This window comes from Triticum urartu, chromosome 7A (genome assembly GCF_056163025.1).
Source record: "Triticum urartu cultivar PI428250 chromosome 7A, HENAU_Tu73, whole genome shotgun sequence".
NCBI classification, from domain to species: domain Eukaryota; kingdom Viridiplantae; phylum Streptophyta; class Magnoliopsida; order Poales; family Poaceae; genus Triticum; species Triticum urartu.
Window position 1 is genome coordinate 123,071,977 of NC_141879.1, and position 13,556 is coordinate 123,085,532.

General features: G+C 53.0%; 1 protein-coding gene across 1 annotated transcript; it reads left to right on the top strand.

Annotated features, from left to right (window-relative positions):
- The first annotated feature begins 2,630 nt into the window (after positions 1–2,630).
- LOC125520893 (malonyl-coenzyme:anthocyanin 5-O-glucoside-6'''-O-malonyltransferase) lies at positions 2,631–4,652 on the top strand. Its single transcript, XM_048685934.2, has one exon. The coding sequence runs from the start codon at positions 2,954–2,956 to the stop codon at positions 4,367–4,369; it is 1,416 nt and encodes a 471-aa protein (XP_048541891.1). The 5' UTR covers positions 2,631–2,953; the 3' UTR covers positions 4,370–4,652.
- The last annotated feature ends 8,904 nt before the right edge of the window (positions 4,653–13,556 follow it).

Sequence of the window (13,556 nt, forward strand, 5' to 3'; positions counted from 1 at the left end):
CTTTCTTCTTTTGCGTATCACACAAATCAACGAAGCTATTTAGATGGGTAGCGGCATCTTCACTAGGAAGGTTGGAAAACGGATCTTTCGTGACAAGATTCAGCAAGGCAGCATTAATTTCACAAGATTCAGCATCGGTAAGAGGAGCAATCGGAGTGCTAATAAAATCATTGTTGTTGGTATTGGTAAAGTCACACAATTTAGTGTTATCTTGAGCCATCGTGACAAGCAAGCAATCCAACACACAAGCAAATGAAGAACGGGCAAAAAGAGGCAAATAGGTAAAGAGACGGAGGATGGAGAGAGAGAGGGCGAATAAAATGGCAAGGGTGAAGTGGTGGAGAGGAAAATGAGAGGCAAATGGCAAATAATGTAATGCGGGAGATAAGGGTTTTTGATGGGTACTTGGTATGTTGACTTTTGCGTAGACCTCCCGGCAACAGCGCCAGAAATCCTTCTTGCTACCTCTTGAGCACTTGCGTTGGTTTTCCCTTAAAGAGGAAAGGGTGGTGCAGCAAAGTAGCGTAAGTATTTCCCTCAGTTTTTGAGAACCAAGCTATCAATCCAGTAGGAGGCTACGCGCGAGTCCCTCGCACCTACACAAAACAAATAAATCATCGCAACCAACGCAATAAGGGGTTGTCAATCCCTACATGATCACTTACAAGAGTGAGATCTGATAGATATGATAATGTAATATTTTTGGTATTTTATGATAAAGATGCAAAGTAAAATAAAAGCAATGAAAATAACTAAGCATTGGAAGATTTAATACGATGAAGGTAGACCCGGGGGCCATAGGTTTCACTAGTGGGTTCTCTCAAGAGCATAAGTATTTTACGGTGGGTGAACAAATTACTGTTAATCAATTGACAAAATTGAGCATAGTTATGAGAATATCTAGGTATGATCATGTATATACGCATCACGTCCGAGACAAGTAGACCGACCACTGCCTGCATCTACTACTATTACTCCACACATCGACCGCTATCCAGCATGCATCTAGAGTATTAAGTTCATAAGAACAGAGTAACGCCTTAAGCAAGATGACATGATGTAGAGGGATAAACTCATGCAATATGATGAAAACCCCATCTTGTTATCCTTAATGGCAAAAATACAATACGTGCCTTGCTGCCCCTACTATCACTGGGAAAGGACACCGCAAGATTGAACCCAAAGCTAAGCACTTCTCACATTGCAAGAAAGATCAATCTAGTAGGCCAAACCAAACTGATAATTCGAAGAGACTTACAAAGATAACCAATCATACATAAAAGAATTCAGAGAAGATTCAAATATTGTTCATAGATAAACTTGATCATAAACCCACAATTCATCGGTCTCAACAAACACACCGTAAAAGAAGATTACATCGAATAGATCTCCACAAGAGAGGGGGAGACCTTTATACTGAGATCCAAAAAGAGAGAAGAAGCCATCTAGCTAATAACTATGGACCCGAAGGTCTGAGGTAAACTACGCACACTTCATCGGAGAGGCTATGGTGTTGATGTAGAATCCCTCCGTGATCGATGCCCCCTCCTGGGGAGCTCCGGAACAGGCCCCAAGATGGGATCTCATGGATACAGAAAGTTACGGCGGCGGGATTAGGGTTTTTGGCTCTGTATCTGATCGTTTGGGGGTACGTAGGTATATATAGGAGGAAGAAGTACGTCGCTGGAGCAACATGGGGCCCGCGAGGGTGGAGGGCGCGCCCCCTACCTCGTGGACTCCCTGTTCGTTGCTTGACGTAGGGTCCAAGTTTCCTGAATCTTGTTCGTTCCAAAAATCACGTTCCCGGAGGTTTCATTCCGTTTGGACTCCATTTGGTATTCCTTTTCTTCGAAACCCTAAAATAGGCAAGAAAACAGCAATTCTGGGCTGGGCCTCCGGTTAATAGGTTAGTCCCAAAAATAATATAAAAGTGGATAATAAAGCCTAATAATGTCCAAAACAGAAGATAATATAGCATGGAGCAATCCAAAAGTATAGATACGTTGGAGACGTATCATAAGTATGTAGTACAATCTCTGTATCAAAATGTAAGACGTTTTAGAGCCAGGGCTCCGCCTCCTCCTCCTCCTCCAAGAAAGAAAGTTAGGGTTCATGCCTCTAGCCGGCGCCGGTGCAGGTCCGCCTCGTCTTCGGTGGCTCTAGGGCCGTGGAGGCGCGGTGGATCCTGGCAAGGGCCGACGGGAGGGCTCCATTTTTAGTCATTTTTTTCAATCTTGTTAGGATTTGTGTCCTACTCCGGAAGGCGAGACGGTGGCGGCTCCGTGAAGATGGAATAAAGGTCTCCCCTCCTAGCCCCCGTTCCGGCAGTGCGTCTAGCATCGTTGGTGGGCGTGTGGAAGTGTGTCTCTGGCAGATTTATCTTTGGTGGATTTGCTCGGGTCTCGTCATTGTTCGTTTACGTTCGTGTATCTTCGGTTTGGATCCTTCCGATCTACGTTATTTTTCATCGGCGGCGGTTACTGTTCTGAGGTGCTGGTCCTATAGGGCCTTAGCGCGACGACTTCCCGACTGTCTACTACAACAAGTTGTGCCCGACTCCGGCGATGGAGGGGCGATGACGGCGGCGTGCCTTCAGCTCGCTTCGGTGCTTGTAGTCATCACTAGGTGGTCTATGGATGTGGATGTAATTTTTATTTCTGGTGTTCGTTGTACCGCCATGATTGAAGATGAATAGATTGAAAGTTTTTTTCGGAAAAAAAGAAATGTAACACGTTTTAAAAATAAACGTACTACATTTTGTTACAGAGGGGACTACTCCTACGTTGGAAGGTGTTGATCAATTTCCAAGACATATTATGGCTGATCGAGTCCGATATGCAATGGGCGTGCAGCAGAGCAGGATATTAAAAGGCTCCACTACGCATCGGCTACGAGAAAAGGCAGGCTGGAATCGATAGTGAGAAGTAAGAACTAAGAAGTCAGGTCGACCGCCATGGCGCCCGGGCCACTTAACCCTTTGACGGTCCTGCAGCACTGCCAGGTCTCGCCGTCGCCGTTGCCACCGGCCGGGAAGCCACGGACACTGCAGCTCACCTTCTTCGACCTCGTCTTCTGGGACGTCCCGCCCCTGCAGCGCCTCTTCTTCTACGACAACGCCGACCTCCTCAGCGCCCCCGAGTTCCTCCTCCACGAGCTGCCCCTGTTCGAGAAGTCCCTGGCCGCCGCGCTGCACCACTTCTATCCCTTGGCGGGGAAGCTGGTGTGCGGCATACCGGAGGCCGGGGCGCCCGAGGTCGTGTTCTCGGACGGCGACTCTGTCCGCCTAACGGTTGCGGTCGGCGGCGACGACTTCCAGGACCTCGCCGGCGACCACGCGCGCGACACCGCGAGGCTCCGTCCGCTGCTGCCTTCGCTGCCGAGACACGGCGGCGGCGGCGGCGACTCTCGATGCAGCACTCAGGACGTATTCGCCGTCCAGCTCACCGTGTTCCCTCACGCCGGTTTGTGCATTGGCACGACGCTGCACCACGCCGTGGCCGACGGTTCCAGCTACGTGCACTTCATGAGGACGTGGGCCGCCATCCACCGCCTCGGCCCCGAGTGCGGCGGGAAGCGGACCGTGCTGGACGCGGCCCCGCTGTTCGACCGCAGCGTCGTGCGAGACGAGAACGGGCTCCGCGAGGTGTTTCTCCGCGACCACCGGGCTCTCGCGGCGGCCGGCGGCAAGCGGTTCCACGGCTGGGACCTCAGTCAACGTCCGGGCGCCGCTGACCTCGCGACGTTCCGGTTCACGGAGAAGCTGCTCCGTGGGCTCGGGAGGCAGGTGGAGTCCGAGACCTCGGCGCGGCGGTGCTCGCCGTACGCGCTGGCTTGCGGTGCTGTCTGGGCAGGCATCGTGCACGCGCGCAGCAGCAGCGCCAGCTTCGGGTTCGTGACCGGGTGCAAGCCCCGCGCGACCCCGCCGGTGCCGGGAAACTACTTCGGCAACTGCCTGGGGCTCTGCCGCGTTGAGGAGGACAAGGAGGCGAAGCCGAGCGGCGGCCTCACCGTGGCCACGGCCTCCGCGGCGATCTGGCGGGCGATCGAGGGGCTCGCGGAGCAGGGGCGGGCGTTCCGGGACGCGAGCGGGTGGGTGCGGCTGGTGCGGGAGTACGCGTCGGCGCGCGCGGTGACCGTGGCCGGGTCGCCGAAGCTGGGCGTGTACGCGGCGACGGACCTGGGAGCGCCGTGGGGACGGCCCCGGAAGGTGGAGATCGTGTCGGTGGAGCGCACGGGCGCGCTGGCGCTGGCGGGGAGCGGCCGCGACGGGGACGGCGGCATCGAGGTCGGGCTGGCGCTGCCGCGCGGCGAGATGGAGGCGTTCCGCGCGTTCTACCACGACCTGGTTGCCACAGCGTCGTCGTACTGACAGCGGCAAGGCGTGACGTGCGCACGTTTGGACTCGTCGATCGTTGTTTGGCGGACAAATGTGACGTTTGCAGGGGCAACTTGGCCTTATCTTTCTATTTTTCTATATTTTTATAGTTGAGTTTGGAGTGGTGCTCGATCGTGGGGGAAGACAATTTCATGCCAGCACCCAGCAGCCGGCGGTAGAGAGCGTTTGTCCGTAGCGTCTGTTTGTTTTCTCAACCACGAGTTTTTTTCTCCGCCAGAAATCCTTGCAAAGCTTATTATTTTTTTCTTTCGACAAACACCTACAACTTTATTCATACACGTAACCATTAAATCAAAGATTCAAAAAGATAAATAAAAGTAACTCCTATAAAAATGATAATAATATCTTTTAAAGATTCATATGATATTAAATAACTTCTATTCAACCCGCAACAAAAACATTATATTCATACGAACATGATTACCAATAAAGATATCTCAATGCCCCTTAGTCCTTCATACTAAGAGCATCTCCAGCCGCGGCCCCAACAGGCCCTCCCTAGGCGTTTTTGCCGCGCCGATGCCTAAAATTCGGTCCAGTCGCGTTCTCAGTAGCCCGTTTTTCGCCGGCTCGGACCGAAACTAGTGCCAGCGGACTCAGGCCGAACCCGACGCGCTGGGGCGCGCCTGGGGGCGCCGGCACAAGCGAAAAGGGCGTGGGGCCGCTCTGTCGGCGAGTCGAGAGCCTCTTCCCGCCGTTTATTCCCGCCCTCGGCGCCCACTTTCCTCTCATTCTCTCCTTTCCTCCCGCCAAACTCCCTCCTGCTCGCCTCCCAGCCACCGCCATGCCGCCGAAGAAGTATGTGATCCCCCGCGCTGCAACCACCACGACCGCCTCTGTCGCCCAGCCGAAGCAGAGGAAGCCGAGGGCGCCGCCGTCCAAGCCACCGGGCATGACAAACGCCGAGTGGAGGGCGGAAGTTCAGCAACGGGAGGCCGTCATCGCCGACCGACGGAACAGGGAAATCGCCAAGAAGGCCTGTGACAATGTGGCGCGTGCCGCCGCGGCTACGGCGGACCAAGCCGAGGCCGAGGCGACTCGCTTGGGGATGATGAATCCACCAGGTGGCCACGCCCAGTACGTACCCTGGAGCCAGCAAAGCGTCGGCTCTCCGTTCGGCTTCTCGTCATCGCCGCAACCATGGGGATGCACGCCGTCGCGGGGCTACGCCGATAGGGACGCGCATGATGGGTTCAACCCCAACGTCACCTTCCCCCGTGGACACCCGACCCAGCGCACGCCCTCGCCCGTCTTCGCCGGCATGCAGTACCCTCTGATGAAGCTACGCACCTAGGGTAGGGTCATGGACCTGTCCTAACTGCCCTACCCAAGGACATCTCTAGAAGAAACCACCTTTCAATCGACTTGGAGGTGTTCCACTCGACAGACTCGAAGACGCTCGACTAAGAAACAATCACTCGACCAAGATCCAACCACTCGACGGCCAGGAGACCTGAAGTCACTCCGCACGCTAACGGTCGGTCATTAAGTAGTTTTTATGGTCATCATAGCACTTTATTACTAGCGTTACCAGTAACGCTCTGCCTTAATGTAAATTGAACCCTTTGTAACGTGGGCTGGCCGGGGTCCTGGCGCACTCTATATAAGCCACCCCCCTCCTCCGAGACAAGGGTTGGCACCTCTGTAACCCATATTCATATAATCCAGTCGACCGCCTCTGGGCTCCGAGACGTAGGGCTATTACTTCCTCCGAGAAGGGCCTGAACTCGTAAACCTTGCGTGCTTACAACTTCTCCACAGCTAAGATCCTGCATCTCCATACTTACCCCCCTACACTACTGTCAGACTTAGAACCACGACAGTTGGCGCCCACCGTGGGGCTGGTGTTTTAGCGTTTGTTGGAGAAGTTGCGACTTTTTTCCGACCCGAATCATCATGGTTTTCGGCGGAGTTTCGGTGGAGGGCCGCGAGATCCGTCTCGGCGCGCTCACGTTCATCGTCGATGACTCTGCTTGGCTCCAAGAGGCTCCACTCGACGTGGACGCACTCCCTGCCCGCGGGGCAACGCACTTTAGCGCGTGCGTCCGCGGCGTTCTCCTGCGGCAACCGTCGACCCCCTATCGGTCGGCTCCTGTGTTGTCCTCTCTCCCCATTTCTCGCCGGCGCAAGCGTTCTGGTCGGTCGAGGCTTCAGCGGTGGGTGAGGCACGCGGTGGCGCGTCAGTCGGCCACCCCCCAGGTCGCGGCGATCGAGCCCGACGAATCCCTCTACGGCCTGTTCGACCTGTCGACTGGCTCCGCAGAGACCGCATCCGAGTGCGACAGCAGCGATCCGGCGGCGGAGGTTCTGATGGTCGATGGACCGCCCAGTCCTCCCGGTTTTCCCCGTACCGACGGAGGCGCGGGTGGAGGCGACCCGTCGCGTCTCCATGAGGAGTATCTTCCCGAGCCTCTCACATCGCTGCAGAGACAAGAACTTCGCCGCCGGAACATGGATGCACTGCACACTCCTATCGTTGGAGAGACCCCCGAGGCTCGCGCCTTGGAGGACGCGTGCCTGGCAAACTTAGCCGAGCGCACTCGACTGGAGAACCTCCAGCGAGCACTCGACGAGCATGCACGACAACGAACTCCCGAATCCAGTCGACGTCAGCTCTTCCCGCCCCCGCAGGTATATCGAACTCCGATTCAGAATTTAGCAGCTGCAGCTCGCATAGCAGAGTCGATTCAGCCTTCCCAGTCGGAGGCTGGCAGAGGCTTGCTGCAGATCAGAGCGTTACTCCGGGTAGAAGGAGATCAGAATTCCGCCGTATCTCAGTCGCGGAACAGGATTCACAGCAGATCCGTTGCCGCGGACATAGTCCAGTCGGCTCACAGCCCGAGATCGCCCCCGAGGCGTGAGGGACGTGGAGACCGGTGTGACTAGTATGGGAACCATGAGCCGTATGATCACCGAGTCGATCGTGACAGTCGACATCGAGTGCCCACGCCTCCTCCGAGGAGCGGGTCGTATGTGCCTCGCCAGCAGGATGACAGGCGCCCTCAAAGTGGTGGGCGAAGGATTCCAGTCGACCCCAGAGGGCCAGGCTTCGACGCGAGATCCATTCTCGTCCAGGGTTTGGTCGACAGGAACAGGGCTCACCGAGAAGGTCACGACAGAGATGCACCTACCAGCAGCAGAGTGCATGTTTCGGGGCCAGAATGCTTTAGTAGGGCCATCAGGGCCGCTTTGATTCCTCCCAACTTCAGGTTGACGACTGGAGTCAGTAAGTTCACTGGCGAGTCCAAGCCCGATACTTGGCTTGAAGATTACCGAGTGGTCGTCCAGATCGGCGGCGGAAATGATGAAGTGGCCATGAAGCACCTCCCTCTCATGTTGGAGGGCTCGGCCAGAGCGTGGCTGAACCAGTTAGCACCTAGCAGCATTTACACTTGGGAGGATCTCTCCTGAGTGTTCGTCACCACATTTAAAGGTACGTGCAAGCGACCGGCAGGACTGACGGAACTGCGGTCGTGTGTACAGAAGCCAAATGAAACTTTGAGAGATTACATCCAGAGGTGGATCACGTTACATCACTCGGTCGAGAATGTGCCTGACCACCAAGCAATTTGTGCCTTCAAGGAAGGCGTCAAGTACAGAGAACTGAATTTGAAATTCGGTCGAACTGGGGATATGTCCCTGAATCGGATGATGGAGATTGCCACCAAGTACGCTAATGGCGAAGATGAAGATCGGCTCAGGAGTGGCAAACTCAAGTCAGTCGCCTAAGAACCCGGGGGCAATTCCAATCGGAAGCAGAAGCGGAAAGCCGAGCCAGCGGCTCCCGGGGAAGCCTTGGCTTTAACCCAAGGAAAGTTTAAAGGGAAACCTAAAGGGCCTTGGAACCCTAAAAAGGTTAAATACCAGGACGGAAATGATGTGTTGGACTTGCCATGCCTCGTCCACACAAAGAAAGATGAAGAGGGTAATTTCATTTACCCGAAACATACCACTTGACAGTGTCGACTCTTGATCCAGCAGTTCCAGGGAAAGCAGCCCAAAGATAAAGAAAAGGAGTCAAACAAAATTGAGGACAAAGAAGATAGCGACGATGGATACCCCCAAGTCAATTCCACCCTGATGATTTTTGCTGATGTTGAGAGCAAAAGTCGACTGAAAGTCATCAACCGAGAGGTGAATATGGTTGCTCCGGCAACACCAAGTTATTTGAAATGGTCTCAGACTGCCATCACGTTCGACCAGTCCGATCACCCAACGCATATTGCCACCCCTGGGAGGCAAGCTCTGGTGGTCGACCCAGTGGTTGAAGGTACTCGACTGACCAAAGTCTTGATGGATGGTCGCAGTGGTTTGAACATATTATATGCTGAGACGTTGAAAGGCATGGGCATTCCGATGTCCAGACTCAGTGCCAGCAACATGAGTTTCCATTGAGTCATTCCTGGGAAGAAGGCTGAATCACTCGGCTAGATTGCTCTTAATGTGGTTTTTGGTTATTCCAAGAATTACCGCAAAGAAAAGTTGACGTTTGAAGTTGTAGACTTCCAGAGTGCCTACCACGCTATTTTGGGCAGGCCGGCTTATGCACGCTTCATGGCCCGACCATGTTATGTGTATCTCAAATTGAAGATGCCTGGCCCCAAAGGTGTGATCACTATTACGGGCAATCGGAAAAAAGAGGAAGAATGTTTTCAGAAAGGTTCGAAGAACGCTGATGCTCAGATGGCAGTGGTGGAATTGCAGGAATACCAGAAGACTGCAGACCCGAGTGATTTGTTGCGAGCCAAGAAGCCCGCCACAGAATCGGCTTTTCAGTCGACTGGCGATACGAAGACAGCTCACATCCACCCGACCGATCCCGGCGCTGCTCCGACTCATATCTCGACAACACTCGACTCCAAATAGGAAGAAGCGCTCATCCAGTTCCTCCGTGAGAACTGGGACATTTTCGCATGGAAGCCTTCTGACATGCCAGGTGTTCCCAGGGAGCTGGCTGAGCATCGCCTGAGAGTCGACTCAAAAATAAAACCTGTCAAGGAACATCTCCGACGGTCCGCCGTCCAGAAGAGAAAGGCCATTGGCGAAGAGGTAGCTCGGCTCTTAGCGGCAGAGTTCATCCGAGAAATCTACCACTCCGAGTGGCTCGCCAATGTTGTCATGGTCCCCAAGAAAGACAAGTCACTTCGCATGTGATTGACTTTAAACATATGAATCGGGCCTGCCCGAAAGACCATTTTCCTCTCCCCCGCATCGACCAGATAGTCGACTCGACTGCGGGATGTGAGCGACTGTCTTTTTTAGACGCCTATTCCGGGTACCATCAGATCCGTCTGTATGGACCTGACGAGATCAAAACAGCTTTCATCACTCCATTAGGGTGCTTCTGTTATGTTACCATGCCATTCGGCCTCAAGAATGCCGGAGCCACATTCATGAGGATGATTCAGAAGTGTTTGCTCACCCAAATCAGTTGGAATGTAGAGGCGTACATGGATGATATTGTGGTCAAGTCACGGAAGGGTTCCGACCTGCTGACCGATCTTGCTGAAACCTTTGCCAACCTCAGAAGGTTTGATATCAAGCTTAATCCATCAAAATGCACATTCGGGGTTCCTGGTGGAAAGTTACTCGGTTTTCTCGTTTCCGAACGGGGAATCGACGCCAATCCAGGAAAAGTTGGTACTATACTCTGAATGAAAAGTCATGTGCGAGTGCACGATGTTCAGAAGCTTACTGGTTGCTTGGCCGCCCTAAGTCGATTCATATCTCGTCTCGGTGAAAAGGCATTACCTCTTTACCGATTGATGAGGAAGTCTGACAAGTTCGAGTGGACTCCCGAAGCAGACGCAGCGTTCGCAGAACTCAAAGCTCTGCTCTCCACCCAGCCGGTGCTTGCTGCCCCGATCAGTAAGGAGCCTTTGCTGCTTTACATTGCAGCCACAGGACAAGTCGTCAGTACGGTACTCACGGTCGAGCGGGAAGAAGAAGGGAAAACCTTCAAAGTTCAGCGCCCGGTGTATTATATTTCTGAAGTCTTAACCCCATCGAAGCAAAGATATCCTCATTATCAGAAGCTCATATATGGGATTTATATGACCACAAAGAAAGTTGCCCACTACTTCTCTGATCATTCCATTACAGTCGTCAGCGACGCTCCGTTGTCAGAGATCTTGCATAACAGGGACGCAACTGGTCGAGTGGCAAAATGGGCGATTGAACTCCTCCCTCTAGATATCAAGTTTGAGGCAAAGAAAGCTATCAAGTCCCAGGCAATCGCGGATTTCGTCGCCGAGTGGATTGAACAGCAACTGCCGACTCAGGTCCACTCGGAGCATTAGACCATGTTCTTGACGGTTCCAAGATGATAAATGGTTCCGGAGCCGGAGTGGTGTTGGTCTCTCCCAGAGGAGATAAACTCAGATATGTTCTTCAAATCCACTTTGATTCCTCTAACAACGAGGCAGAATACGAAGCACTTTTATATGGGTTGCGCATGGCCATTTCACTCGGCGTCCGTCGCCTCATGGTCTATGGCGACTCAGATTTGGTGATCAATCAAGTGATGAAGGAATGGGATGTCAGAAGTCCAGCCATGACTGGTTATTGCAATGCAGTGAGAAAACTGGAGAAGAAATTCGAGGGGTTAGAGCTTCATCACATACCCCGACTGGAAAATCAAGCAGCTCATGATCTGGCAAAAATAGGTTCCAAAAGAGAAGCCATTCCCAGCAATGTGTTTCTGGAACACATCCACACACCATCAGTCCAGGAGGATCCCTTCACTGAAGAGGCCCCGCAGCCAAAAAGTGCCACGGATCCGACTGAAGTCGAAGTGCCAGCTGTGGTCGACTTGATCATGGAAGTCCTGGTTATCACTCCCGTCTGGACAGAACCGTACATCGCATACATCCTAAGGAAAGAACTCCCATAAGATGAAGAAGAAGCTCGACAGATCGTCCGTCGATCCAAGGCCTTTACAGTCATAAAGGGACAGTTATATAGAGAAAGCGCGACTGGGGTCGGCCAGAAGTGTATTACACCAGAAGAAGGTCAGATGATCCTTAACGATATCCACTCGGGAACCTGCGGCCATCATGCGTCCTCTCGGACCATTGTGGCTAAAGCATACCGAGCGGGGTTCTACTGGCCAAGAGCCAATGAGATGGCCAAAGAGATAGTCGACAAATGTGAAGGATGTCAGTATTACTCCAACATGCCACACAAGCCCGCGTCGGCCCTGAAAACCATTCCACTCGTCTGGCCCTTCGCTGTTTGGGGGCTGGACATGGTTGGACCACTGAGAACAGGCAGGAGCGGCTTCACTCATGTGCTGGTAGCAGTCGACAAGTTCACCAAATGGATTGAGGCCAAGCCTATCAAGAATCTTGATGCTTGCACCGCTATCAGTTTCGTCAGAGAGTTGATATTCAGATATGGAGTTCCGCACAGCATCATCACCGACAACGGGTCAAACTTCGATTCCGAAAAATTCAGGGCCTTTTGCGCCTCTCAGGGCACTCGGGTCAACTATGCTTCGGTCGCTCACCCTCAGTCGAATGGGCAAGCAGAAAGGGCAAACGGCCTAATTCTCAAAGGACTGAAACCCCGATTGATGCGCGATCTCAAGCACGCAGGAGGTGCATGGGTCGACGAGCTTCCATCAGTCCTTTGGGGATTGAGGACAACCCTGAATCGATTGACCGGAAGAACCCCATTCTTTCTGGTCTATGGAGCCGAGGCAGTCTTACCGAGTGACCTGCTTCACAACGCTTCCAGAGTCAAACTCTACTCAGAAAATGAAGCAGAACAAGCCCGGCAGGATGCAGTCGACCTCCTAGAAGAAGAAAGAGAAATGGCCTTGATTCGATCGACCATCTATCAGCAAGACTTGCGTCGATTCCATGCCAGAAACGTGAAGAGCCGAGCCTTCCAAGAAGGAGACTTAGTCCTCTGAGTGGATCAGCAGAAACCACACAAGCTCGCTCCTACTTGGGAAGGCCCCTTCATAGTCACCAGAGTCCTCCACAATGGAGCATACCACCTCTATAATGTCGATCGCCAGATTGATGAGCCACGAGCCTGGAATGCGGAGCTACTCCGCCCCTTTTATACTTAAATTCTCACTCGGATGAGATGTAATAAGAAAAACTTCTGTAGTTTATTTATCAAAGACAAGAGCGTTATAATTTTCCCAGTGATTATTGTTGTTTTTTGTTTACGTAAGAAATCCCCCAGTGGGTGGCTTAGCTCCGAATCCGCTTCGCCGAAGTTTGTAAAAACAGTTTCCTATCGAGTGGCGAGCCAGCCTCCCACTCGGGGGCTTAGCTGCGAATCCGTTTCGCCTAAGTTTGGAAAAATCCTACCGAGTGGAGAGCAATCCTCCCACTCGAGGGCTTAGCTGCAGTCCAGTACTCGCCTAAGTTCTCTCACTTAGAGACTTAGCTGCAGTCCAGCACTCGCCTAAGTTAGAAAAATTCCTACCGAGTGGAGAGCAATCCTCCCACTCGGGGGCTTAGTTGCAGTCCAACACTCGCCTAAGTTCTCTCACTTAGAGACTTATCTGCAGTCCGGCACTCGCCTAAGTTTGAAAAAAAAATTCTACCGAGTGGAGAGCAATCCTCCCACTCGGGGGCTTAGCTACAGTCCAGCACTCCCCTAAGTTCTCTCACTTAGAGACTTAGCTGCAGTCCGGCACTCGCCTAAGTTTGAAAAAAAAATCCTGCCGAGTGGAGAGCAATCCTCCCACTCGGGGGCTTAGCTGCAGTCCAACACTCGCCTAAGTTCTCTCACTCAGAGACTTAGCTGCAGTCCGGCACTCGCCTAAGTTTGAAAAAATCCTACTGAGTGGAGAGCAATCCTCCCACTCGGGGGCTTAGCTGCAGTCCAGTACTCGCCTAAGTTCTCTCACTCAGAGAGTTAGCTGCAGTCCGGCACTCGCCTAAGTTTGAATCCTACCGAGTGGAGAGCAATCCTCCCACTCGGGGGCTTAGCTGCAGTCCAGTACTCGCCTAAGTTCTCTCACTTAGAGACTTAGCTGCAGTCCGGCACTCGCCTAAGTTTGAAAAAATCCTACCGAGTGGAGAGCAATCCTCCCACTCGGAGGCTTAGCGGCAGTCCAATACTCTCCTAAGTACGAAACACATCTCATTCCTCAAGGACGACGAGGGGCAGGTCGACTGCCACCTTCTCCTGGGGAGCT